General features: G+C 47.8%; 1 protein-coding gene across 2 annotated transcripts in view; it reads right to left on the reverse strand.

Moving 5' to 3' along the window:
- The window catches only part of unc79 (unc-79 homolog, NALCN channel complex subunit), a 63,816-nt gene that overhangs the window by 14,599 nt on the left and 23,737 nt on the right, over positions 1–25,480 (reverse strand). The window contains exons 11-31 of one of the 2 annotated variants that reach the window (XM_089119995.1): positions 23,007–23,035; positions 22,328–22,557; positions 21,218–21,389; positions 13,058–13,288; positions 12,776–12,966; positions 12,076–12,199; positions 11,857–11,988; positions 11,278–11,493; positions 10,535–10,762; positions 9,947–10,082; positions 9,784–9,863; positions 9,136–9,284; positions 8,275–8,432; positions 4,555–4,736; positions 4,273–4,474; positions 4,014–4,193; positions 3,840–3,908; positions 2,153–2,442; positions 1,903–2,085; positions 511–676; positions 267–416 (exon numbers count right to left, since the gene is read on the reverse strand). In XM_089119995.1, coding sequence (XP_088976121.1) covers positions 267–416; positions 511–676; positions 1,903–2,085; positions 2,153–2,442; positions 3,840–3,908; positions 4,014–4,193; positions 4,273–4,474; positions 4,555–4,736; positions 8,275–8,432; positions 9,136–9,284; positions 9,784–9,863; positions 9,947–10,082; positions 10,535–10,762; positions 11,278–11,493; positions 11,857–11,988; positions 12,076–12,199; positions 12,776–12,966; positions 13,058–13,288; positions 21,218–21,389; positions 22,328–22,557; positions 23,007–23,035 — 3,498 coding nt within the window. Of the gene's footprint in view, positions 1–266; positions 417–510; positions 677–1,902; positions 2,086–2,152; positions 2,446–3,839; positions 3,909–4,013; positions 4,194–4,272; positions 4,475–4,554; positions 4,737–8,274; positions 8,433–9,135; positions 9,285–9,783; positions 9,864–9,946; positions 10,083–10,534; positions 10,763–11,277; positions 11,494–11,856; positions 11,989–12,075; positions 12,200–12,775; positions 12,967–13,057; positions 13,289–21,217; positions 21,390–22,327; positions 22,558–23,006; positions 23,036–25,480 lie in introns of both variants that reach the window. The other variant, XM_089119994.1, reaches the window with a different exon arrangement.

Consider the following 25,480-nt stretch of genomic DNA (forward strand, 5'->3'; position numbering starts at 1 on the left):
TAAAAAAAACACTGTAGTCTTTATAGTGTAGATTAATCCTTATTAAAGTTACATAAGTTATTTAGTCAAGAGCACTGAATGATTTTCTCTTTTTCTTTGGTTATCATTAATGACAGACAGCCGCAGGTTTATTATTAGGCTGCTGTCCCTTTAAGAGCAAACGGATCCAATATACACATGCTAATCCTAACTGTTTCCAAACTAGCAATAGTTATTTTTCTAGTCATATTTACATATTTTAATACGCATACTCGTTTTTGACTCACTCCTTTGAGCGCTGAGCTCCACTGGCTGATACTTGACAGACTTGCTGCCGCCGATCCGCTTGAGCCGAGCGAAGAAGGTCTGCGACTCCTTACTGCCGGCTCCCGTCGGCGTGTCGTGGATGTCGGACTCGTCGAACACACTGTCCTCCTCTGCACGGGACACACAGGCATTAATGCAGCAGATCTCCTACCTTTCTCCTTCTCGTGTCGGGTTAGGGTCAGACCTGAGCGGGAGATCTCCTACCTTTCTCCTTCTCGCTGTAGCGGCTGATGTTGGAGTTGTCGCTGTACAGCGGGCCTGCGGACACGTGCGATCTGCAGCTGTGGTACTGAGCGTTCAGCGTGTTGATGGTGATGTGGATCAGATGGAGCACCACATCTTTACTCATGTCCATATCTCGGTACGGATACTGAAACACAGCCAGACTGGTTCATGAGGACTTACACCTCGACTGAGCAAAAACACAGATGGAAACACAGAACACTATGCCGGCATTAATGCTTTTAGGTGAATAAAATGCATGTTCTTTTAACGGGAGAGATCACTCATATTGCACTTATATTTAGGTTGAAGAGAAATCAAACAACAGTTGTGAGATGGCATTCGGGTTACTGTTTCCAGGAGGTTTCTAGACCTCGTCATGAGGAAATCGATCCTGGATGTGACCATAACTAATGCATCACATTATTGAGTTGATTTCATGTCATGTTAAGTGTGTGTGTGTGCAGGAGCGTCATTAACTAGAATTTATCACCTCTAACCATTCACAAAACTTAATCCACTGAAAAATATACTATTCAGTGATTCATCTCTCTTCCATTACTTGTAATCCATATAACTGTGAACGTGATGTGTCGTCAGTGTTGTACAGACTGGGCTCGTGTGTTCACAGCTTTGACCTGCTCGGCAGCCTGTCATCACACACTATCAAAAGATCAATGTGTCTCTCCTTAAATCATACAATCCATAAATAAAGTTCATAAAATAATAGTGGTCGGTCCATTTATTTATTCTGAAAGGTCCCATTCGGATTATAAAGATACATGTGGAATTTTGATTGGTTGGTTTTCTGTTATTTTTTTGTGTTTGTTAATTTTTATGAAGAAAAATGTGAATCCGCTGCTATAAATATGAGGGTGCAACACAGTAAAATCCTTTTTCATAATTTATTTCATGTGTGTTTTTAGGTCACAGGTTAGCCAGAATATGTGCCAGCCATTCATATATTTTACAGACCATGAAATAAAAACGTTGCAATTGGACATTGCAAAAACAGGCAAGTAGATCTGACTAGTTTTCAGGCATAGAAATGTAATAAAGCAATGTAAAATAACACTGCATAGTCTTCACTGTAAATTAAACATCCTTATTAATTCATCCTTATTCATCCCAGTTATTCAGTCAAGAGGAGTAAGTGATTTTTTCCTGTCTTTTGTTGTTTGATTAACATTAAACACCGATAGCAGCAGAGATGTTATGCTGCTGTCACTTTAAGAGAGAATGCACAGATCCAATGTGTCAGGTCAGCAGTTCAGAGCATCGTTCACAGTAGCATTCATAATTGGCTAGGGACACCGCTTCTCACCAACGCCCATTTTTGCTTGCATTTGAACACTGTGTGCCCAGGATGGATACCTTGTAGAGGATGACGAGCAGGGCCTTGAGCCACATCTGGCGAATGTGAGGCTTGAGGGCCCACAGCGAGCAGCGCGGCGGCTCCTGGAAGTTGGGCCTCAGCTGAGGACACGTGCAGTACTTCAGCACCTGCACCACCAGCGGCAGCAGCTGCTTCCCCAAGCCGATGTTGTAGTCCATCACCTGGGGAGACGACACATCAGTCTGACGCCGGCCGCTGGGAGACGAGCGCGCACACGGCTGAACTCACCTGAGAGATGCCTGCGATGAAGCCGTTGAAGCAGGTGGAGGAGCGCATCTTCTGCGGAGTGATCATGAAGCAGCCCATCTGCTGATCGAATCCCAGCAGCACGTACAGGTGCCGCTTCACGGTGTTGAAGGCTTTGGCGCTGCCGATGTCCGCCTCGGCACTGCTTTTGTCTTTGGCCATGAACTTCATGAGCACCATGATGAGCTGGTGGACGGTCTGATGGTCGATCCCGGCGTCCTCCGGCAGCAGATCCTTAATGATGGAGTCTTCCTCTAGAGGAGAGCTCTCCCCTGCTGGGCAACAAGAGGCACTTAATGTACAGTACGGTTACGGAGATGATCATTAATATACAGTACAGTAACGGAGATGATCATTAATATACAGTACGGTTACGGAGATGATCATTAATATACAGTACGGTTACGGAGTGTGATCATTAATATACAGTACGTTAACGGAGATGATCATTAATATACAGTACGGTTACGGAGTGTGATCATTAATATACAGTACGGTTACGGAGTGTGATCGTTAATATACAGTACGGTTACGGAGATGATCATTAATATACAGTACGTTAACGGAGATGATCATTAATATACAGTACGGTTACGGAGTGTGATCATTAATATACAGTACGGTTACGGAGATGATCATTAATATACAGTACGGTTACGGAGTGTGATCATTAATATACAGTACGGTTACGGAGTGTGATCATTAATATACAGTACGGTTACGGAGTGTGATCGTTAATATACAGTACGGTTACGGAGATGATCATTAATATACAGTACGTTAACAGAGATGATCATTAATATACAGTACGGTTACGGAGATGATCATTAATATACAGTACGGTTACGGAGATGATCATTAATATACAGTACAGTAACGGAGCGTGATCATTAATATACAGTACGGTTACGGAGATGATCATTAATATACAGTACGGTTACGGAGATGATCATTAATATACAGTACAGTAACGGAGCGTGATCATTAATATACAGTACGGTTACGGAGATGATCATTAATATACAGTACGTTAACAGAGATGATCATTAATATACAGTACGGTTACGGAGATGATCATTAATATACAGTACGGTTATGGAGATGATCATTAATATACAGTACAGTAACGGAGCGTGATCATTAATATACAGTACGGTTACGGAGATGATCATTAATATACAGTACGGTTACGGAGATGATCATTAATATACAGTACGGTTACGGAGATGATCATTAATATACAGTACGGTTACGGAGATGATCATTAATATACAGTACGTTAACAGAGATGATCATTAATATACAGTACGGTTACGGAGTGTGATCATTAATATACAATTCGGTTACGGAGATGATCATTAATATACAGTACTGTTACGGAGATGATCATTAATATACAGTACAGTAACGGTCATCTGCAGACTGTTAAACACAGGAGTCCCACAGGGAAATATATTATCTCCTTGATTTTTCTCATTGTACATAAATGAATTTAAAATTCACAATACATATTTTAGTGTCACTTGCCTGCCTTTTAAACAAGGTAGAACTGAAATAATTAAATTGTATCATAGTTATATAAATTCCGTGCAGAAATGGTGATAATTGAGGGCACTTGAGATACATTTGAATAAAACTAAGGAATTAGTGATTAGAAGACATGCTCTACCTGTCAGCACCTTCTCCAGCATGTTTCCCAGTATGGGTGCCGACTGCTCCTGCCTGACGAGTCTCAGAGCTGAAAGAAGAGAAACAGGACTTCTATGGTCAATTCACAGACAGGTGCTTGAGCACAACACTGATTCCACCGTTCTCCTCTGTCAGGTCAGATTCATGAACTCACGCAGTTTGTTGCACAGCGTCTCCGGGAGTGAGAAAGCCCGCTTGGACTCGCTCGGACCCTTGACGCTGTCCCGCAGCGAGCGGACGCTCTTCTGCCGGTTGCGGGCGAAGCGGGCGCGCCGGATCTTCCACATGGCGGCGTCGCTCAGGTTGGCCACGTTCGTCCTCACCGCAGTGATGGCTGACACAGTGAATCAACACATGAGTCTGTGTGATCGATACACACGCTACAGATGTTTGACACGTCTCCACACACTCACTTGTAGGGAAAGGGAACTCCTTGTTGCAGTCCAGGTGCAGCTGCGCCTCCAGCGACAGCGTCTCGAAGCGGTTGACGAAGAACTCCCAGCTCAGCGCGGGGATCTCCGGCTTCAGCGAGTGCAGCAGCAGCAGTTTGCTGAGGATCACGGGCCGGTCCCGCACCACGGTGTCGAACTGGAAGTCCAGGCACAGACACAGGCCCTGGTGGGGAGACACACACACAAACACGCGTCTGGCTCTGTGAGGTCACATCAGGACTCGAGGCGAGGCGTCTCGCTCACCTGCAGCGCGGGCCGCTTGATGGTGTCCAGCAGCAGCCGGGCTCGGGTGGCCACGGCCGGGTTGACGTCCTCCACACTGGCCAGGAAGCAGCAGAAGGCGTGCGCCAGAGAGTACTTCAGCAGGTGGCTCTTCGTCACCGAGCCGATGTCCAGGAACCGGCACAGCACCGCCACCCGCTCCACTGAAAGAGACGCACACGTCAGCAACATCTGCCTGATGACATCACTGGGATCCCTAGGGTGCTGCAGCTGTGGAGACTAAGATGTTACAGATCTGTTTTGGCATTATTCAGGACAGGAGGTGAAGTGAGGCAGGATCGGGAAAGGGCCACGGATTACACAACTACACTACATGACGGAGCTTTTGTGTGGTTATTATTGTGTTCTAGGTGTTTTCAGTCTCTGGCCCTGTTAACACCTGAGTAAGAAGCGTTTCGGTCGATCGGATCACAAGTGGGCGACACTAAATACAGGAGTGAACAGGGTCTTATATGTTTTGTATTACGTCCACTAATACTAATACGTCCACTTTCGACCACTTCCAGAGGTAGTTGAAAACGTCCGGTTATGGTGATAACCTTGGTTCTCTGAGGGAGATGAGTGAGACATGTCAAGTCAAGTAGATTTATATAGTGCTTTTCACAATATAGATTGCTTCAAAGCAGCTTCACAGTATCAAAACATAATAACAATGTTTGTTTCTTAGTGGAAAAACATCCACGTTTGATAGAGCTGATCAAGGGTTTTACTGATTGGTTAATTAATTAGAATGTTCCCAACTGAGCAAGCCAAAGGCAACAGTGGCAAGGAGCCGAAAAACTCCAGCAGATGACCTAAAGGTGTCCTTAAACTCCATCAGGAGACCTAAAGGTGTCCTAAACTCCATCAGGTGACCTAAAGGTGTCCTAAACCCCATCGGGAGACCTAAAGGTGTCCTAAACTCCATCAGGAGACCTAAAGGTGTCCTAAAACTCCATCAGGTGACCTAAAGGTGTCCTAAACTCCATCAGGTGACCTAAAGGTGTCCTAAAACTCCATCAGGAGACCTAAAGGTTTCCTAAACTTCATCAGGTGACCTAAAGGTGTCCTAAACTCCATCAGGTGACCTAAAGGTGTCCTAAACTCCGTCAGGTGACCTAAAGGTGTCCTTAAACTCCATCAGGTGACCTAAAGGTGTCCTAAACTCCGTCAGGTGACCTAAAGGTGTCCTAAACTCCGTCAGGTGACCTAAAGGTGTCCTAAAACTCCATCGGGTGACCTAAAGGTGTCCTAAACTCCATCGGGAGACCTAAAGGTGTCCTAAAACTCCATCAGGTGACCTAAAGGTGTCCTAAACTTCATCAGGAGACCTAAAGGTTTCCTAAACTTCATCAGGTGACCTAAAGGTGTCCTAAACTCCATCAGGTGACCTAAAGGTGTCCTAAACTCCATCAGGTGACCTAAAGGTGTCCTAAACCCCATCGGGAGACCTAAAGGTGTCCTAAACTCCATCAGGAGACCTAAAGGTGTCCTAAACTCCATCAGGTGACCTAAAGGTGTCCTAAACTCCATCAGGAGACCTAAAGGTTTCCTAAACTTCATCAGGTGACCTAAAGGTGTCCTAAACTTCATCAGGTGACCTAAAGGTGTCCTAAACTCCATCAGGTGACCTAAAGGTGTCCTAAACTCCATCAGGTGACCTAAAGGTGTCCTAAACTCCGTCAGGTGACCTAAAGGTGTCCTAAACTCCGTCAGGTGACCTAAAGGTGTCCCAAAACTCAATCAGGTGACCTAAAGGTGTCCTAAACTCCATCAGGTGACCTAAAGGTGTCCTTAAACTCCATCAGGTGACCTAAAGGTGTCCTAAACTCCGTCAGGTGACCTAAAGGTGTCCTAAACTCCATCAGGTGACCTAAAGGTGTCCTAAACTCCATCAGGAGACCTAAAGGTTTCCTAAACTTCATCAGGTGACCTAAAGGTGTCCTAAACTTCATCAGGTGACCTAAAGGTGTCCTAAACTCCATCAGGTGACCTAAAGGTGTCCTAAACTCCATCAGGTGACCTAAAGGTGTCCTAAACTCCGTCAGGTGACCTAAAGGTGTCCTAAACTCCGTCAGGTGACCTAAAGGTGTCCCAAAACTCAATCAGGTGACCTAAAGGTGTCCTAAAACTCAATCAGGTGACCTAAAGGTGTCCTAAAACTCAATCAGGTGACACAATGGAGAAAAAACCTTGGGAGAACCCAGGCTCAACATCTCACATCCACGTTTGGTTCAAACGCCTCTTGCGGTCCATCTCTGGAAATCTCTCCTGAACAGTATATCTCACATGCCCAAAGCCACCACTGTGAGGACCGAAGCCACGAGACCTTGCAACCTCAGACACAGTTGGAGAAACTGTTTTGCCCCACACAGTTCCATAGACTTTCCCCTCTTTGCTGTTACAGGGTTGCCCGAGTCTAGAGTCTAAACCAAGAGTAAGTTCCCGAATCCAGGTCTAAACCCAGAAATAACATGGACTGGGTTGGGGATAATGTGCTCTTCTTCTGGGTCACTATGAATCCTAGAGTATTTAAATGCATTAATACTGCCCTCCTATGCAGTTCCCCATCTCCCCATCTCTCAGGTGTCCAGATATGCTAATATGCTCATGCCTGCTGTCTTAATGTTGTCAACATCGCTTATACACACTTTATGAAAATATGGAGTGCTAGAGAGAGGCCAAAAAGCAGAACCATGATTTTGTATATCGTGTCCTTGAACGCAAACCTCAGAAGATCTCTGTGCTGGGAATGGATCTGGACGTGAAAACATGCGTCCTTTAAATCCGTCGAGGTGAACCAATCTCCTCTTAGTACAGAATGAAACAGGGACTTGTGTGTCCTCAGGTATTAGTTCAAACCGGTGAGGTCTAGAATAGGGTGAATGCCTCCCCCTTTCTTTGGAATAAGAAAATATTGACTGAAGGTCAGTGGTCCTCACACCTGTCCCGGGTCCCCTTATCACGGCACATTTAGCATGTCTTACTTCACTAACACACCTGATTCAACTTATCAGCTCATTAGTACGGACTGCAGGACTTGAGTTGTCTGATGAGGGAGACTTACAGAAGCTGAAGCGGCGGGGGTCCACTACACTGGTCTAGGTGCACTGATAAATCTGTTTAAACATGGTCTTGGAGCGCTCTCTAGTGGCGACACCTGAGACTGCGATGGGCACCCATGTTGTGATCACTACAGTTTTTACATGGTGCTTGTGCATAACTGTGTTGTGATGCAAACAATCACCCATCATGAGATTCTGCATGAGAGAATTCACTGACAGAAGTGTTGAAAGTGACTTAACACCATGTGTGTAAACGGGTGTGTGTGTGTGTCCCTCGTCCACTTGTGATCCACCAAACGCATCTTAACACCAGATGTCAACGGAGTGCTCTTCTGGACTGCAGACGAGGCTCAGGCTTTCCACGGGGAATCCACTGTTAGTGATTCATTAATGAAAATGGCACGTTAGGTTTAACGCTTACAGACATTCTCCATCTGGAGCTGATGTGGATAACAGCGGTTTAGTAGCAAACAGCCCTAATCCTCTTTATCCGCTGGTGTGTGTGTGAAAAGCGCACAGGTCTGAGTCCAGCTCAAGCTCACAGCATCTCTGCCAATCACCATAAGAGGCTCCCATTAATCCTGCAGGCGGGCGACAGTAACCGTGGCAACAGTGTTTCGGGAGAGATCGGTCAGACCTGCTTGGAAGCGGATCTTCCAGTCCTGGCTGTTGAAGCTGCTGTCCACCAGCCTCCAGAAGATGTCGGCTCCGTGAGACAGAGTGAGCGCGTGCAGGAGCTGCGGGACGGCCAGAGACGCCAGCTGGCAGAACTCGGACCTCAGCATGGCCCACAGGCTGCACACACACACACACACACACCACATGAGCAGTGTATCACACACACACACACACACATTCTTGTTCTGTAAAGATATTTTACAAAAGCAATCACTGTATAATGTTTCTGATGTTGGTGTTTTAGCTCACTGTTTGATGAGTGATAAAGTGTGTGTGTGTGTGTGTGAATCAGGAAGAATGAGCTGATTTAAGACATGAATGAATGAAGTGTTTTGGTAGCTTTAGTGAATGTGAAATGAACTGCTGTAAAGCTTGAGGTTATTAGAGAACTGAGTGAAGAGTTTAGAAAAAAATAGTTTTGAGAAATGATTGTAAAAATGTTCATAAAAAGAATGTATGAAGTTGCTAGAGTAAAATGATTTGTTTTGTTGTTTTTTAAGCAGAGGCTTCGTTAATTCTTTTGATATTTTGCATATTCAGATATTCACACAACCGAATATTCTGAGGCCCATGAAAGTTTTGTGAAAAATATCAATATGCTGGCGGGGAAAGAGTTAAAATCGTGTTATTAAGTCTTTAAAGCCCTCAATAAGGCGACCCCTCTGTATTTAGCGGATTTGTTACTTGTAAAAGTTGTGTGTGTTCATTGTGTGTTTTGCAGCAGTTAGGTTGTTTTTGAAAATGCTTAATAAGTAATCATTGATAGATTGAATGCCACCTGATTATAATCTGTCGTTCAGTGAGTGGGGTAAAGGGATACCTGGGAATGAGCATCTTCTCCTGTATGTAGGCCAGGAACTGCGGCTGGTCTTTCCTGGCGTGATACAGGCACTCTCCGTGCAGACACAGGATCTTCAGGACGCTCAGCATGTTGAAGAGGATATCCGGCTCCTCGAACTTACTCATCTCCTGCCAGAGAGGGCAAGCAGACTTGTGAGTCACATGATGCCGCACGCGCCCCCTGACCCCAACGTGACCTTTACCTGCCTGACCCCAGTGTGACCTTTACCCGCCTGACCCCAACGTGACATTTACCCCCTGACCCCAATGATTTCACCCCCTGACCCCAGTGTAACCTTTACCTACAGCCACCCCTGACCTCAGCATGACCTTTACCAGCCTGACACCAGTGTGACCTTTAACTGCCTGACCCCACCATGACCTTTACCCCTGACCCCAGTGTGACCTTTACCTGCAGCCGGCCCCTGACCCCAGTATGACCTTTTCCCGCCTCAGCCCATCGTGACTTTTACCAGTGTATAACCCTTTACCTCCTGCAGCCGCCCCTGACCTCAGCGTGACCTTTATCCCCTGACACCAGTGTCACTTTTATCCGCCTGATCCCACGTGAACTCTACCCCCTGACCACAGTGTGACCTTTACCCCCTGACCCCAGCATGACCTTTACCTGCAGCACGGTGTACAGAAGCTTGAGGGAAACAGGAAGCTGCAGGTAGGAGAACTTCCTGTCGGCGCAGTTCTTCAGAGCTAGGGAGGAGAACACACTGACGCTCAGACACACAGATCTGTGAGAGTGTGAATGTGTGATGAAGGGAACGACGAACACGTACGAGGGATCTCAGGAGAGGGACTGTGGCTGCCGGGGTTTTCCGAGGGAGCGTCTCCTTCGTCGGCTCCGTTCTCAGACCGAAGACTGAAATCAGCTCGAGGGAACACCAAACTGTCCTCCAGACACTCGAAGGGTTCCTGTGGAACACACACCGCATGCTGGAACACCTGGACCTCTCGCTCATCCAGGAGAATGATGTGATGACCTGTTCCTGACCCATGCAGATCTCACACAGAACTACAACACATTCTCTCTGCCTGTAAGCCGCGATCTGATTGGCTGGTTTCACAGCACTGCCAAGAGGTTTATTTGCTCATTGCTAAATGGACAAATGTCATTTTGAATATCACAATGGAGACAATGGACAAGAGGTAACACAGGGTGTTATACCTCTGTGTATAAGACAATGGACAAGAGTCCTGATAAATCCAAAACCAAGAAGGTTTATAGCTAAAAGTTAACTAAAGTACAAATGTGTAGACAATTTTCGTTATGCAGTTTAAAGTAAAATAAATATATATTTTTAAAAGTCTCACTAATTCAATATTACTGTTGGGGTTAGGGTTGTGTGTGTGTGTGTGTGTCTCACCACCAGCCGGATCTCCTCGCGAGGGGTCAGTCTTTGCAGAAGGTCGCAGGCCAGCTGGTAGCAGAGGATGCTGGACTGGCACAGGCTGCACTCCAGAGCCTTCTCGTCCTTCTGACAGGTGTGTGAGCCGCCCCACGGGGCCTGGAGAACACTGTTGATGATGCCCACCACGTCCCGGCCCAGACTGCTCTCCAGGCCCGGCGTCAGCACGTCCTCCTGCAGCTCCATCTGCACACGTGGAACACACTGGGATTGGCATTAACAGACATTCTCAACTCTAGTGGAGTTAGACAACACGTGTCCTCTGAACCCACTCATGTCGTAATCACACTCTAGATCTGATATTATCACATGGGATAGATGTTGATGCCGTTGAAATTCTGCAGCAGAGCAACAACATCTCAGATCACTATCTAGTCTCATGCAAACTTCACTTAGCCGAAGCAGCAAAGCCGACTCCGTGTTATAAATATGAGAGACCTATAACCTCTGCCACTAAAGACTGCTTTATCAATAATCTTCCTGATCAGTTTCATCATCTCAGCATCCCGGATAGCTCAGAAGAACTCCATATCGTGACAGGAACTGCTAACTCTCTCTTTTCCAGCACTTAGACACAGTTGCTCCGTTGCGCTTAAAGAAGATTAAAGAAAATAGTCCAACGCCGTGGAACAACGAGCACACTCACACACACACACACACACAGACATGTCAGAGATCTGCCTGAGGATGAGTGACGTCACCTGTTTGAGCACCAGGTCGAACATGAGGATGAAGCAGCCCAGGTTCATGTCGTCATCGTCACAGTCCAGGTCCAGGGCACAGTTCCCGGCCGCGTGGCCCAGGTTCCTGAAGGGGCTGCAGCGCAGAGGGCTCCGAAACGGGCTCCGGAACGGGCTGGGGAACGGGCTCAGGTTATTGTGCTGCCCTCGTCTGCCGGGGTCTGAAACCACACTGACCTGCGGAGAACAGCTGAACAGGTCAGTTCTTGAGAAGGAAGAAAATCACACACACCAATACAACACATATCTGAGAAAACGGCTTTCTGTTCATTAGGCCACATGCACTGCTTCATGTAGCTTTCAGCTTCCTGCTGTAACAACCGTCTCTACTTGGTGATGAATTTCTTCAAATATAGATCACATGTAAAGTCTGTCATCAGTTACCTATGCTCTCGTCAGAACACAAATGAGGACATCTTTTATATAATCCGATTCCTGTCCCTCCATTAAGAGTCTGTTCACCAAAACCTGAGCGTGTGTAACTGATCCCAGAACTGAATGTTAGTCTGAACTGTCCCTTTAAGGAGAGGCGTCTCTCACCCTGCGGGGTCCTGACAGGTCTGCAGCACGAGCTCGTCTCTGATTGGCCAGTTCCTTCAGTGAGTTCACCCCGTCAGAGAACATGCTGATGAGCAGCTGCAGAGGAACCACAATATCCAGCTCCGACAGAACCTGCAGAACACGGAGACAGCGCCGGCTCACACTCCACATACAGACCAACACAGACGTGTGTGTGTGTGTGAGAGTGTGTGTGCTCACGTGAAGCCACAGCAGCGCTTGCTCTTGCACTGAAGCTGGATATCCAGTGAATCTACAGCTAATGAATCCAAACATCTCCTCCATGGAAAAGGGCAGCGGACACAACTCAATATCAAACATCTTACTGCAAAGACAAACAAAACCCACAAGATCAGACGATGAAGCTGACCCTCCTCAAATACCCACAAGCCTCTGCTCTCAGAAAATATCAGTGAAACCCGTTTGGCTTTGTGAGAAACACAGCAGGACATACAATTAACAGAAACAATAGTGGTCAAACACAGTGATATGAAGCTCAGTGTAATCACCGTCTACTGGACGCAAGAGCAGTTTAATTAATTATACTCACACATGATCAAACAAATAACAAAGTCTTGGCTTGAAAAACATGGACTTAAACATAAACATGATCCTATTGAACAGTGGCTACGTATAACAACACTTGACCAAGACACATGGCAAACATGACGGCTTAAATGCACACTAATGGAACTAATGACTAAACAAGACAGACCTGTGAACATTAACCAATGACAACACGAGACCAGAGACTAGGGAAGGGAATCACATGACAAGACAGTAAACAAGACTGACATGAAACATGAACCAAAACCACCTGTGACACTCAGGTGGAGATGATGGAGACACAGAGAGCTGTCACAGGAGTGTTTGTGTGGAACAGTAACCTGTGCGTCTGTACCTGAGGACCTCACGAAACTCTTTGAGCTGCTGGTCAGGAACTTCAGTGCGAATGGCCTCCAGCCACTCAGGCATGAAACACTCCCACAGCGGCTGACTGATCACGTTATAGGGAATCAGACACAGGATGCGATTCAGTCCTTCCTTCAGCTGCGTCACCGTGCTGCACGACTTATCCCAGTATCCTCCCACCTGCACACACACACACACACACACACGCTGAAACCACAGAGCGCATCAATCGTTCCAGTATATCAGTCACACCGGCTCTCAGCACACTCACCCTGGCAAACTCCACCGGTTTAGGCAGAAGGCACATGACCATGACGTCAAAGCGCACGTCACACACCGTCTTCAGCCACTTGGTGACAAACTGAGGCTTGAGCTTCTCCACAAGGCTGCCCACCTCATCGTCCATCATGTAGGCGGTGGAGTGGAACCACTGGAAGACCATGCTGACCAGCCGCGCCAGGCTCTCGGTGGGCGTGTTCTCGCTGGGCGTGCACAGACTCACCTGCCCCAGCAGATATACCTTTATCAACTATCACAGTTAAATCATTGTTCTGTTTTCATCTTTATCTGAGTTGTGAATGTGAGTTTGCGGTCTCAACAGAATGTGATGAGATACAAAAAACAGCATAACAAAACAAAACAACATTGTCTTGAATCTTCCACAGAATAAACTGAAATTAAAATCCCCATAGAGTCGGTTGACTTGGCACACATGACCATGGGATATTTGCTGAAGAAACCTTTATTCACGGCTGAAGGCCAATGACACATGACGAGGTGGGTGGGGGTCCTGCCCATTTTATTCCCTTTGTTCCTCAGCTCCTCACCGCGCTGCTAGAACACCATCACGCACATTCACAAGAAAAACAAATGGCTAATAATCTTTTACATGAAAAATATCTGAGTATAAGTTATCACCCCTGTCCTATGGCACGTGGATGTTTATAGTACGCAACACTGACCGTTGTGTTTGGAATGGTCTGCACTATGCTGGATCTCTCTAGGCTGGAGTGTGTCGGGAGTGTGTCTGGAGTGTGTCTGGAGTGTGTCTGGAGTGTGTCAGGAGTGTGTCAGGAGTGTGTCAGGAGTGTGTCTGGGGTGTGTCGGGAGTGTGTCGGGAGTGTGTCTGGAGTGTGTCTGGAGTGTGTCTGGAGTGTGTCGGGAGTGTGTCTGGAGTGTGTCTGGAGTGTGTCGGGAGTGTGTCGGGAGTGTGTCTGGAGTGTGTCTGGAGTGTGTCGGGAGTGTGTCTGGGGTGTGTCGGGAGTGTGTCTGGAGTGTGTCTGGAGTGTGTCTGGAGTGTGTCGGGAGTGTGTCTGGAGTGTGTCAGGAGTGTGTCTGGAGTGTGTCTGGAGTGTGTCTGGAGTGTGTCGGGAGTGTGTCGGGAGTGTGTCTGGAGTGTGTCTGGAGTGTGTCTGGAGTGTGTCGGGAGTGTGTCTGGAGTGTGTCTGGAGTGTGTCGGGAGTGTGTCTGGAGTGTGTCTGGAGTGTGTCTGGAGTGTGTCTGGAGTGTGTCGGGAGTGTGTCTGGAGTGTGTCTGGAGTGTGTCTGGAGTGTGTCGGGAGTGTGTCTGGAGTGTGTCTGGAGTGTGTCTGGAGTGTGTCTGGAGTGTGTCGGGAGTGTGTCTGGAGTGTGTCTGGAGTGTGTCTGGAGTGTGTCTGGAGTGTGTCTGGAGTGTGTCTGGAGTGTGTCGGGAGTGTGTCTGGAGTGTGTCTGGAGTGTGTCTGGAGTGTGTCTGGAGTGTGTCTGGAGTGTGTCTGGAGTGTGTCGGGAGTGTGTCGGGAGTGTGTCTGGAGTGTGTCGGGAGTGTGTCTGGAGTGTGTCTGGAGTGTGTCTGGAGTGTGTCTGGAGTGTGTCGGGAGTGTGTCGGGAGTGTGTCGGGAGTGTGTCGGGAGTGTGTCTGGAGTGTGTCGGGAGTGTGTCTGGAGTGTGTCTGGAGTGTGTCGGAAGTGTGTCCGGAGTGTGTCAGGAGTGTGTCAGGAGTGTGTCTGGAGTGTGTCTGGAGTGTGTCTGGAGTGTGTCTGGAGTGTGTCTGGAGTGTGTCGGGAGTGTGTCGGGAGTGTGTCGGGAGTGTGTCGGGAGTGTGTCTGGAGTGTGTCTGGAGTGTGTCGGGAGTGTGTCTGGAGTGTGTCTGGAGTGTGTCTGGAGTGTGTCTGGAGTGTGTCTGGAGTGTGTCGGGAGTGTGTCTGGAGTGTGTCTGGAGTGTGTCGGGAGTGTGTCTGGAGTGTGTCTGGAGTGTGTCGGGAGTGTGTCTGGAGTGTGTCTGGAGTGTGTCGGGAGTGTGTCGGGAGTGTGTCTGGAGTGTGTCTGGAGTGTGTCGGGAGTGTGTCTGGAGTGTGTCTGGAGTGTGTCTGGAGTGTGTCTGGAGTGTGTCTGGAGTGTGTCGGGAGTGTGTCGGGAGTGTGTCGGGAGTGTGTCTGGAGTGTGTCGGGAGTGTGTCGGGAGTGTGTCTGGAGTGTGTCTGGAGTGTGTCTGGAGTGTGTCGGGAGTGTGTCTGGAGTGTGTCTGGAGTGTGTCTGGAGTGTGTCTGGAGTGTGTCGGGAGTGTGTCGGGAGTGTGTCTGGAGTGTGTCTGGAGTGTGTCTGGAGTGTGTCGGGAGTGTGTCTGGAGTGTGTCTGGAGTGTGTCTGGAGTGTGTCGGGAGTGTGTCGGGAGTGTGTCTGGAGTGTGTCGGGAGTGTGTCTGGAGTGTGTCAGGAGTGTGTCTGGAGTGTGTCTGGAGTGTGTCTGGAGTGTGTCTGGAGTGTGTCGGGAGTGTGTCGGGAGTGTGTCGGGAGTGTGTCGGGAGTGTGTCTGGAGTGTGTCGGGAGTGTGTCTGGAGTGTGTCTGGAGTGTGTCGGAAGTGTGTCTGGAGTGTGTCAGGAGTGTGTCAGGAGTGTGTCTGGAGTGTGTCTGGAGTGTGTCGGGAGTGTGTCTGGAGTGTGTCTGGAGTGTGTCTGGAGTGTGTCGGGAGTGTGTCTGGAGTGTGTCGGGAGTGTGTCTGGAGTGTGTCTGGAGTGTGTCGGGAGTGTGTCGGGAGTGTGTCGGGAGTGTGTCTGGAGTGTGTCTGGAGTGTGTCGGGAGTGTGTCTGGAGTGTGTCTGGAGTGTGTCTGGAGTGTGTCTGGAGTGTGTCTGGAGTGTGTCGGGAGTGTGTCTGGAGTGTGTCGGGAGTGTGTCTGGAGTGTGTCTGGAGTGTGTCTGGAGTGTGTCGGGAGTGTGTCTGGAGTGTGTCTGGAGTGTGTCGGGAGTGTGTCTGGAGTGTGTCTGGAGTGTGTCGGGAGTGTGTCTGGAGTGTGTCTGGAGTGTGTCTGGAGTGTGTCTGGAGTGTGTCGGGAGTGTGTCTGGAGTGTGTCTGGAGTGTGTCTGGAGTGTGTCTGGAGTGTGTCGGGAGTGTGTCTGGAGTGTGTCTGGAGTGTGTCTGGAGTGTGTCGGGAGTGTGTCTGGAGTGTGTCTGGAGTGTGTCTGGAGTGTGTCGGGAGTGTGTCGGGAGTGTGTCTGGAGTGTGTCGGGAGTGTGTCTGGAGTGTGTCAGGAGTGTGTCTGGAGTGTGTCTGGAGTGTGTCTGGAGTGTGTCTGGAGTGTGTCGGGAGTGTGTCGGGAGTGTGTCTGGAGTGTGTCTGGAGTGTGTCTGGAGTGTGTCTGGAGTGTGTCGGGAGTGTGTCGGGAGTGTGTCGGGAGTGTGTCTGGAGTGTGTCTGGAGTGTGTCTGGAGTGTGTCTGGAGTGTGTCGGGAGTGTGTCGGGAGTGTGTCGGGAGTGTGTCGGGAGTGTGTCTGGAGTGTGTCGGGAGTGTGTCTGGAGTGTGTCTGGAGTGTGTCGGAAGTGTGTCTGGAGTGTGTCTGGAGTGTGTCTGGAGTGTGTCGGGAGTGTGTCGGGAGTGTGTCGGGAGTGTGTCTGGAGTGTGTCTGGAGTGTGTCGGGAGTGTGTCTGGAGTGTGTCTGGAGTGTGTCTGGAGTGTGTCGGGAGTGTGTCAGGAGTGTGCTGGGTGTGTGTCGGGAGTGTGTCAGGAGTGTGCTGGGTGTGTGTTGGGAGTGTGTCTGGAGTGTGTCTGGAGTGTGTCGGGAGTGTGTCTGGAGTGTGTCTGGAGTGTGTCTGGAGTGTGTCTGGAGTGTGTCTGGAGTGTGTCTGGAGTGTGGAGTGTGTCGGGAGTGTGTCTGGAGTGTGTCTGGGGTGTGTCTGGAGTGTGTCGGGAGTGTGTCGGGAGTGTGTCGGGAGTGTGTCTGGAGTGTGTCGGGAGTGTGTCTGGAGTGTGTCTGGAGTGTGTCAGGAGTGTGCTGGGTGTGTGTCGGGAGTGTGTCAGGAGTGTGCTGGGTGTGTGTTGGGAGTGTGTCTGGAGTGTGTCTGGAGTGTGTCGGGAGTGTGTCTGGAGTGTGTCTGGAGTGTGTCTGGAGTGTGTCTGGAGTGTGTCTGGAGTGTGTCTGGAGTGTGGAGTGTGTCGGGAGTGTGTCTGGAGTGTGTCTGGGGTGTGTCTGGAGTGTGTCTGGAGTGTGTCGGGAGTGTGTCGGGAGTGTGTCTGGAGTGTGTCGGGAGTGTGTCTGGAGTGTGTCGGGGGTGTGTCGGGAGTGTGTCTGGAGTGTGTCTGGAGTGTGTCGGGAGTGTGTCTGGAGTGTGTCTGGAGTGTGTCGGGAGTGTGTCGGGGGTGTGTCGGGAGTGTGTCTGGAGTGTGTCTGGAGTGTGTCGGGAGTGTGTCTGGAGTGTGTCTGGAGTGTGTCGGGAGTGTGTCGGGAGTGTGTCTGGAGTCTGTCTGGAGTGTGTCTGGAGTGTGTCGGGAGTGTGTCTGGAGTGTGTCTGGAGTGTGTCGGGAGTGTGTCGGGGGTGTGTCGGGAGTGTGTCTGGAGTGTGTCTGGAGTGTGTCGGGAGTGTGTCGGGAGTGTGTCGGGAGTGTGTCTGGAGTGTGGAGTGTGTCTGGAGTGTGTCGGGAGTGTGTCTGGAGTGTGGAGTGTGTCTGGAGTGTGTCTGGAGTGTGTCGGGAGTGTGTCTGGAGTGTCTGGAGTGTGCTGGAGTGTGTCTGGAGTGTCTGGAGTGTGTCTGGAGTGTGTCTGGAGTGTCTGGAGTGTGTCTGGAGTGTCTGGAGTGTGCTGGAGTGTGTCTGGAGTGTCTGGAGTGTGTCTGGAGTGTCTGGAGTGTGTCTGGAGTGTCTGGAGTGTGTCTGGAGTGTGTCTGGAGTGTCTGGAGTGTGCTGGAGTGTGTCTGGAGTGTGTCTGGAGTGTGTCTGGGGTGTGTCTGGAGTGTGTCTGGAGTGTCTGGAGTGTGTCTGGAGTGTCTGGAGTGTGTCTGGAGTGTCTGGAGTGTGTCGGGAGTGTGTCTGGAGTGTGTCGGGAGTGTGTCTGGAGTGTGTCTGGAGTGTCTGGAGTGTGTCTGGAGTGTCTGGAGTGTGTCTGGAGTGTCTGGAGTGTGTCGGGAGTGTGTCTGGAGTGTCTGGAGTGTGCTGGAGTGTGTCTGGAGTGTGTCTGGAGTGTGTCTGGAGTGTGTCTGGAGTGTCTGGAGTGTGTCTGGAGTGTCTGGAGTGTGTCTGGAGTGTCTGGAGTGTGTCTGGAGTGTCTGGAGTGTGTCTGGAGTGTCTGGAGTGTGTCGGGAGTGTGTCTGGAGTGTGTCTGGGGTGTGTCTGGAGTGTGTCTGGAGTGTCTGGAGTGTGTCTGGAGTGTCTGGAGTGTGTCTGGAGTGTCTGGAGTGTGTCGGGAGTGTGTCTGGAGTGTCTGGAGTGTGCTGGAGTGTGTCTGGAGTGTGTCTGGAGTGTGTCTGGAGTGTCTGGAGTGTGTCTGGAGTGTCTGGAGTGTGTCTGGAGTGTCTGGAGTGTGTCGGGAGTGTGTCTGGAGTGTGTCGGGGGGTTCGCTCTCTCTCTTGAACTGCCCTGTGAAATCTCTGACTCAGAGGAAGACAGGACACTCTGTGCGAGTTATACACAGGTACATTGAGCAGATGCAGGCTATGTGCTCGTCTGACTAGCTTTTTGATATGTTTTCTAACTCGGCTAGTGGGAAGCCACTATCTAAGCATCATCTTTTAGAAAGCTATTTCTATAGCAGATAAAGAGTTGGTTCTGTCTGGAAGGGTGTGGATGCAACTCTACGAGGGGCATGGAAACGTCATGGTAATGGTGCAGATGCCAGTTGAGCGTCACTGCGCGCTTGTCCGGTTTACCGGCTAGATGCAGCGAGTTCGTGCTCAGCACAGGGGTTCTTTAACCCGGGGCCGTCGATCCCTTGAAAGATAGTTATGTGGGGGTGCTGGTCTCTTGGGTTTAACCGGGCTGGTCTCGCCCATGTTGCCATTGGAGTTTCAGGCGTGAATAAAAGTGTCTTCAGCAGATGGCGCAAGAGTGCGATATCCCATAGTCATGAGTTGTACCGACTAACCAACATTTTGATAGTTTCGCTTAATAAGAAGCAGATGTGATAGATGTGCTGGTGCAGATGCAGCTTGTGTGAAGGATGGGAGGAGGTCAAAATAATTAATAATTAATCAATTAAATTCTGGAATCAACAGTTGAAATAATTTAAGAAAATTCTGAAATTAGAATAGAATTACTCTAATGTCTAATGTTAACACACTTGTAAGGGATGAGACGTGCCGAGACATGAGACATGCGGAAACATATTTTATGTGGATTACAGCTTAGATGCGGCAAGATGAGGTTTCCATGCCATGGGAGAAACTTGCAATGCGCTGTTTTGCATTTTAGTGGCTGGCTACAAGCTTCAGGTATCTAGGAAAATGTTGCATCGAAGTTATGCATTTCCTCGTGCAATTACTAAAAATATCCTATTTTGTTTTGAAGCAGCTGGGCTCTAAAGCATCTCAAGTGCTTCAGAATCAGGTTTGTGTCTTCGCATGACAAAAACTTCAACCAGTGGGGGGAAAAAAGTTTGAAAAGCTCTCGAAAAGTCCCGAGCTACGGTTGAGTCCCTAATTGCTTTCAGGTGTCGTCCTCTAAATTCACTGTGACTCTGCCACCAGAAGTGATTTGTGTAGATGCGTCTGGAGTGTCTGGAGTGTGTCGGGAGTGTGTCTGGAGTGTCTGGAGTGTGCTGGAGTGTGTCTGGAGTGTGTCTGGAGTGTGTCTGGAGTGTGTCTGGAGTGTCTGGAGTGTGTCTGGAGTGTCTGGAGTGTGTCTGGAGTGTCTGGAGTGTGTCTGGAGTGTCTGGAGTGTGTCTGGAGTGTCTGGAGTGTGTCTGGAGTGTCTGGAGTGTGTCGGGAGTGTGTCTGGAGTGTGTCTGGGGTGTGTCTGGAGTGTGTCTGGAGTGTCTGGAGTGTGTCTGGAGTGTCTGGAGTGTGTCTGGAGTGTCTGGAGTGTGTCGGGAGTGTGTCTGGAGTGTCTGGAGTGTGCTGGAGTGTGTCTGGAGTGTGTCTGGAGTGTGTCTGGAGTGTGTCTGGAGTGTCTGGAGTGTGTCTGGAGTGTCTGGAGTGTGTCTGGAGTGTCTGGAGTGTGTCGGGAGTGTGTCTGGAGTGTGTCGGGGGGTTCGCTCTCTCTCTTGAACTGCCCTGTGAAATCTCTGACTCAGAGGAAGACAGGACACTCTGTGCGAGTTATACACAGGTACATTGAGCAGATGCAGGCTATGTGCTCGTCTGACTAGCTTTTTGATATGTTTTCTAACTCGGCTAGTGGGAAGCCACTATCTAAGCATCATCTTTTAGAAAGCTATTTCTATAGCAGATAAAGAGTTGGTTCTGTCTGGAAGGGTGTGGATGCAACTCTACGAGGGGCATGGAAACGTCATGGTAATGGTGCAGATGCCAGTTGAGCGTCACTGCGCGCTTGTCCGGTTTACCGGCTAGATGCAGCGAGTTCGTGCTCAGCACAGGGGTTCTTTAACCCGGGGCCGTCGATCCCTTGAAAGATAGTTATGTGGGGGTGCTGGTCTCTTGGGTTTAACCGGGCTGGTCTCGCCCATGTTGCCATTGGAGTTTCAGGCGTGAATAAAAGTGTCTTCAGCAGATGGCGCAAGAGTGCGATATCCCATAGTCATGAGTTGTACCGACTAACCAACATTTTGATAGTTTCGCTTAATAAGAAGCAGATGTGATAGATGTGCTGGTGCAGATGCAGCTTGTGTGAAGGATGGGAGGAGGTCAAAATAATTAATAATTAATCAATTAAATTCTGGAATCAACAGTTGAAATAATTTAAGAAAATTCTGAAATTAGAATAGAATTACTCTAATGTCTAATGTTAACACACTTGTAAGGGATGATTCAAAGTCATAAATGATTATGTATATTAAATATAATTGTTCTGAACAAAAGCAGGAGATGGACTGAATGAAAATTCAAGTGTGCTAATGGAACCGCAGAAATAAAAGTAAATTTTCATCAAATTTGTGTCTACTGATTGGAAATGAGTATGAAGACTATTTGTTTTTTGAGTGCTAATCATGATGTATATGGTTGTGTTATTAGCTGTGATGAGAGTGTAGAGAGGGTGAAGTGAAAAGCACATGTATGTAACGTGTCACACACCAGGAACCAAATGCCGAACTGACTGAGCAGTCTCTGGTCGTGCTGGTCGTCCTCTTTGTTGTCAAACTCCAGGTTGTCCAGGGAATGATGGGAAGAAGACAGACCCATCTGACGCCGGCGGTTCAGCTCAAACTCCCGCAGCTCCGCGTGGATCTCAGCCTCTTTCAGCAGACTGCCAACATTCAACAAATCACTCTCGTTTATGCTAGTTTTATATCAAAAAGTATTTCAGACAAGCACTGGAAATTTGTCTTAATCTAATGTGTCTTACTCGCATTCAAACAAACCGAAACATATTAATCAAGAGCATTATTACTGCAGTTCTACACCTGCCAATACTTGGTTTCCTAACAGTGCTGTAGCGGTATGAAATAAAGAAAGGCCTGAGTAACCCCTTTTCCACCAAAAAAGAACTGGTTCGGAACTGGTGCTGGTTCAAAGTTGGTTTGTTTTTCCACTGACTAGAGCGCCCAGGGAACGACGTCCTTGCGTCACTGTGTACGTCGCCATTCCTCTTTGCTAGAAACGCTTGCAAGTACAACATTACTTTGGGATTATCTCCAACTCGTGTACCAAGAAGGCTTCAAAAACAATTAAAATATGTAAGTCTTTTAATCTTTTCCTTTGATATGTCATCTTTTCTGATGATTTAGCCTATGTACCCCTGTCTTGTCTTTTTTTTTCATTCCATTTATTTGTTCTATATTGTGACCGTTTTCTTTGCTTATAATGTTTTCGATAAAAAAATAAAAAATAACTAAAAAATAGAAACGCTTGTGCCAATTTAAAGCATAACAATCACTACATCGTGTTTCTGCAAATGTTTCTCCTGGCTTTGCGATCTTATATCATGGTCAGAAAAGATGTTTAGAGCACATCTAAACCCGGCCAGCCCCCGCCGTAAGCATGACGTGCTAAAAGAACGGTTCTAGTCCAGCAAAGAGTTGTCCCGCTTTGGAACCAGTTTTCCTGGCCGAGAACCGGTTCTTTAGCTGTCGAAACGCAAAGAACTGGTTCGCGCGCAGACACCGGCTCCGAACCGGCTCTCAAAATGCTTTGGTGGAAAAGGGGTGAGTGAGAGTGCTCTCAGTGACAGCAGCGTGAGATGACCTGATGACGGCCTCCACGGTGCACACCAGCTCCTCCGCGCCGCACTCGCGCGTGTTGATGGGCGGGGGTGACGTCTGGTACAGGTGAGTCTCCGCCGACGCCCCCACCTCACTGCTGTGGTGGTTCACATGGCAACGCTTGCAGTAGCGCACCGGCCGGTTCCCATGGCGACCGCAGCAGCCTGCCGAGAAGCAGGTGACGACAGCGCGCCGGACGTGAGAGCTGCAGTTCTGAGAGAGAGAGAGAGAGAGAGAGAGTGTTTTTATATTCCTCTTTATATTTTCAAAACAGTGTTTTCTACAACACAAAAAACTCTATTTCCAAAACACAGGAAAATAAATAAATAAATGAGCATGATTTAACTCAAAAGATTTAACTCACACAACATTCTCCACAACAGAACGTGAAACATTTTTAAAACACCAAATGTTTATGAAGTCCTCTAGTACTGTAAGTGTCAAAATCAACTTTCAATCTAGCTTTCACCATCCTGAAAAAAACACTGTTTATTTCCAAATCTAAGGACTCTTCGATCTCATTCCTTCTGCTGAGGTAGATAGCCATGTTTGCTTGACCAAAATCATACAATAGACATTTCACTGTCCATTTCAGACTGTATCTAAAACCAAGAATAAACATAAGCTTAATAATCACACACACACACATATATTCCTCTTACCTTCTTCTGACATATAGCAGAAATCTCAGCTGTGAGGGGGAAATCATGAGGACATCGTTACAATACGAGAGCAGAATAAGATAAGATATGTTCACTTTGACATCCACTAATAATCACAGCATTTATTCATCTATTTCATACAGATCCTAATACATTCAAACATTAACAGTTAACATCCAACGAACAAGAATTAACAATGAATTATAAATGACAGTTTTTTACAATCACTAGGACACATTTCTCAATCCTTAGGTCACTTTAACTCTTCACACAGTTCTCCTGAGCAGCTTTCAGCTCGGCACAGCCGTTCATTTCACATTCAAAACACACTAAAGGTACAAAAGCACTTCGTACATGTCTCAGATCAACACATTCTTCTAAAGTGCAAAAATTACACACCATCCACCGATACAGATACAACAGCAATCAGCTGTGTTTGGTCCAATTGTTTTTATACTATTTAATTTTTAGATTCGAAATATATTTCATTACAATATTACTGCAGAAATGTGGCAAAATGCTGTCTTATTCAGTTTTGTATTATGTTATTGTTTTGAACTTAAGTTTAACAGTTTTGAAGACAGCATGTAAGCATGTGCAGATTAACCTGTAGGAATACAGAGAAAGTGAAAAAATAAAGTAATATGAAGGATTGTAGTCATTGAATGCATTTTGTGCCAAAGACATGATCAATGATCCACAGTTTAGCCCACATACACTTCTGTTCTGCTCAGTGTGTGAAGACTTTTGAAAAAGTGACCTATTATTGAGAAATAATAGGAAAAAACTGTGACATTAACCCAGATCAATAAATTATGAAAAAATGTGTTTTTGATTGACAGTTCATAAAACTAATGTGATCTATTGGAAAGCGTAACACAAGAGTGATGTGAGAAACTGATGCATCTCTCTGTAGGTTTGAGCTTTGGGTTTATAAAAATACTCTATAACATATCCTTGTTTTAGACAAAACTGATCATTCTGTCATCATTTACCCGTGTGACTTTCTTTCTTTTAACACAGAAAAATGAAGATATTTTGAAGAATGTCGAAACTGTTTGGTCCCTAACTTTCTTCCAAGTATCTTCTCATGTTCAGAAGAAAGAAGCTCACACTGGCTCTATATGACCAAAGACTGATTCTTCAGTGATATCAGGATGAGTGTGTGCCGATATACTTCCCTTTCAGTTGCTCGCGTTTGACATAGTCGATTGGGATCAGGCCTAGGGAGCCTGTCATCTTCCAGTACTGTTTAAATGAGCCAATGCACACTGGCTTGTGAGATCTGCATCTCGCGGCGCGGGTTTAAATACGGAAGTGGATGCACGCACCAGCTGTCTTTCGCTTCGGAGCCGATCAATCTTCCTGTCGATGTCTCTGAAGAGTGTTATTTTACAACGAGCGAGTGTGTCGGCGCTTCGAGAGTCCTCCATCACACACCGCAGCCGGTGGAGTCCCCCAATGAGCGAGCTGGTCCCTCTGTAATGGACCGACCAGTCCCCCAGAGGACAGGATGGCGATAGCAGCATCGGAGGGTGAGCTGGCCCATGGAGATGCGTTATCTTTCTCTGGGAGTGTAACGTTTCCTGAGCCAGATCCAGAAATGTCAGCTATGCTGAAACGGGCCGCCGAGGCGGTCGGCTCGAGTGGAATCCTCCACCGTGTCCCGCTCAGTTTCGGTTGGATGATTGTTTTCTCGGGGCGGGGTGCGCTGGTTCTCAGCCCGCCGGACCAGTGCCTTTCTTTTTTCTAAGCTCCATATAGAGCCCCTCCTCACTACTCTTGGCGGAGGAGCAGTGAAGAGTCACTATTCTCACTATTGCTCGCTCTAGATTCCAGGAGATTTCAACTTATTTGCGGGCATCAGGGAGCCGTTATCAATATGCGGGAGACTCCTGGAACGTCTGCTGATAGCGAGGGGATTAATGGAGATGCCGAAAACAAAACGCTCCTAGGTTTGGCTGCATTTCACGTGTAAAATTACATGTCAGAACGATTGTCTGAAGCCCATATAGAATAACGATTCGCTCCAATCCGCGGACGCCATCTTAACGATCACGTCATCATATTATATTAGCGCGCGCATCATCTGCTCCTCAGATTTCTCTGCTGAAAAAGGAAGCTTGTCGGCAGCGCGAGGAGTTTGGCAGCGAAGGCAGCGTCTCGTTCCCAATTCAGAGAACATGAGTTACACCAGTAACCAGAGACGTTCTTTTTCATAGGTTTACTCAAAGCTTACTAGCTAAGACGCAGTGGGAACGAAATACCAAACTCGCCAAGCTAAGCGCTGCAAAACTAGTACAATGACCTGATAACTTACATGACTGGTTCAAGCAGACAAAAAATGGGAACCTGTAGCCATGTCGATATTAGATTACCTTGGTAGTAATCTCTATATCTCCAGTTATTACATTGTTTGATACAATAGTTTCATTTGATATTATGTAAATGTGAATTTTTATTTTATATTGGTT

The sequence above is a fragment of the Pimephales promelas genome, chromosome 15 (genome assembly GCF_988280905.1).
Source record: "Pimephales promelas chromosome 15, fPimPro1.hap1.1, whole genome shotgun sequence".
In the NCBI taxonomy this organism is placed as follows: domain Eukaryota; kingdom Metazoa; phylum Chordata; class Actinopteri; order Cypriniformes; family Leuciscidae; genus Pimephales; species Pimephales promelas.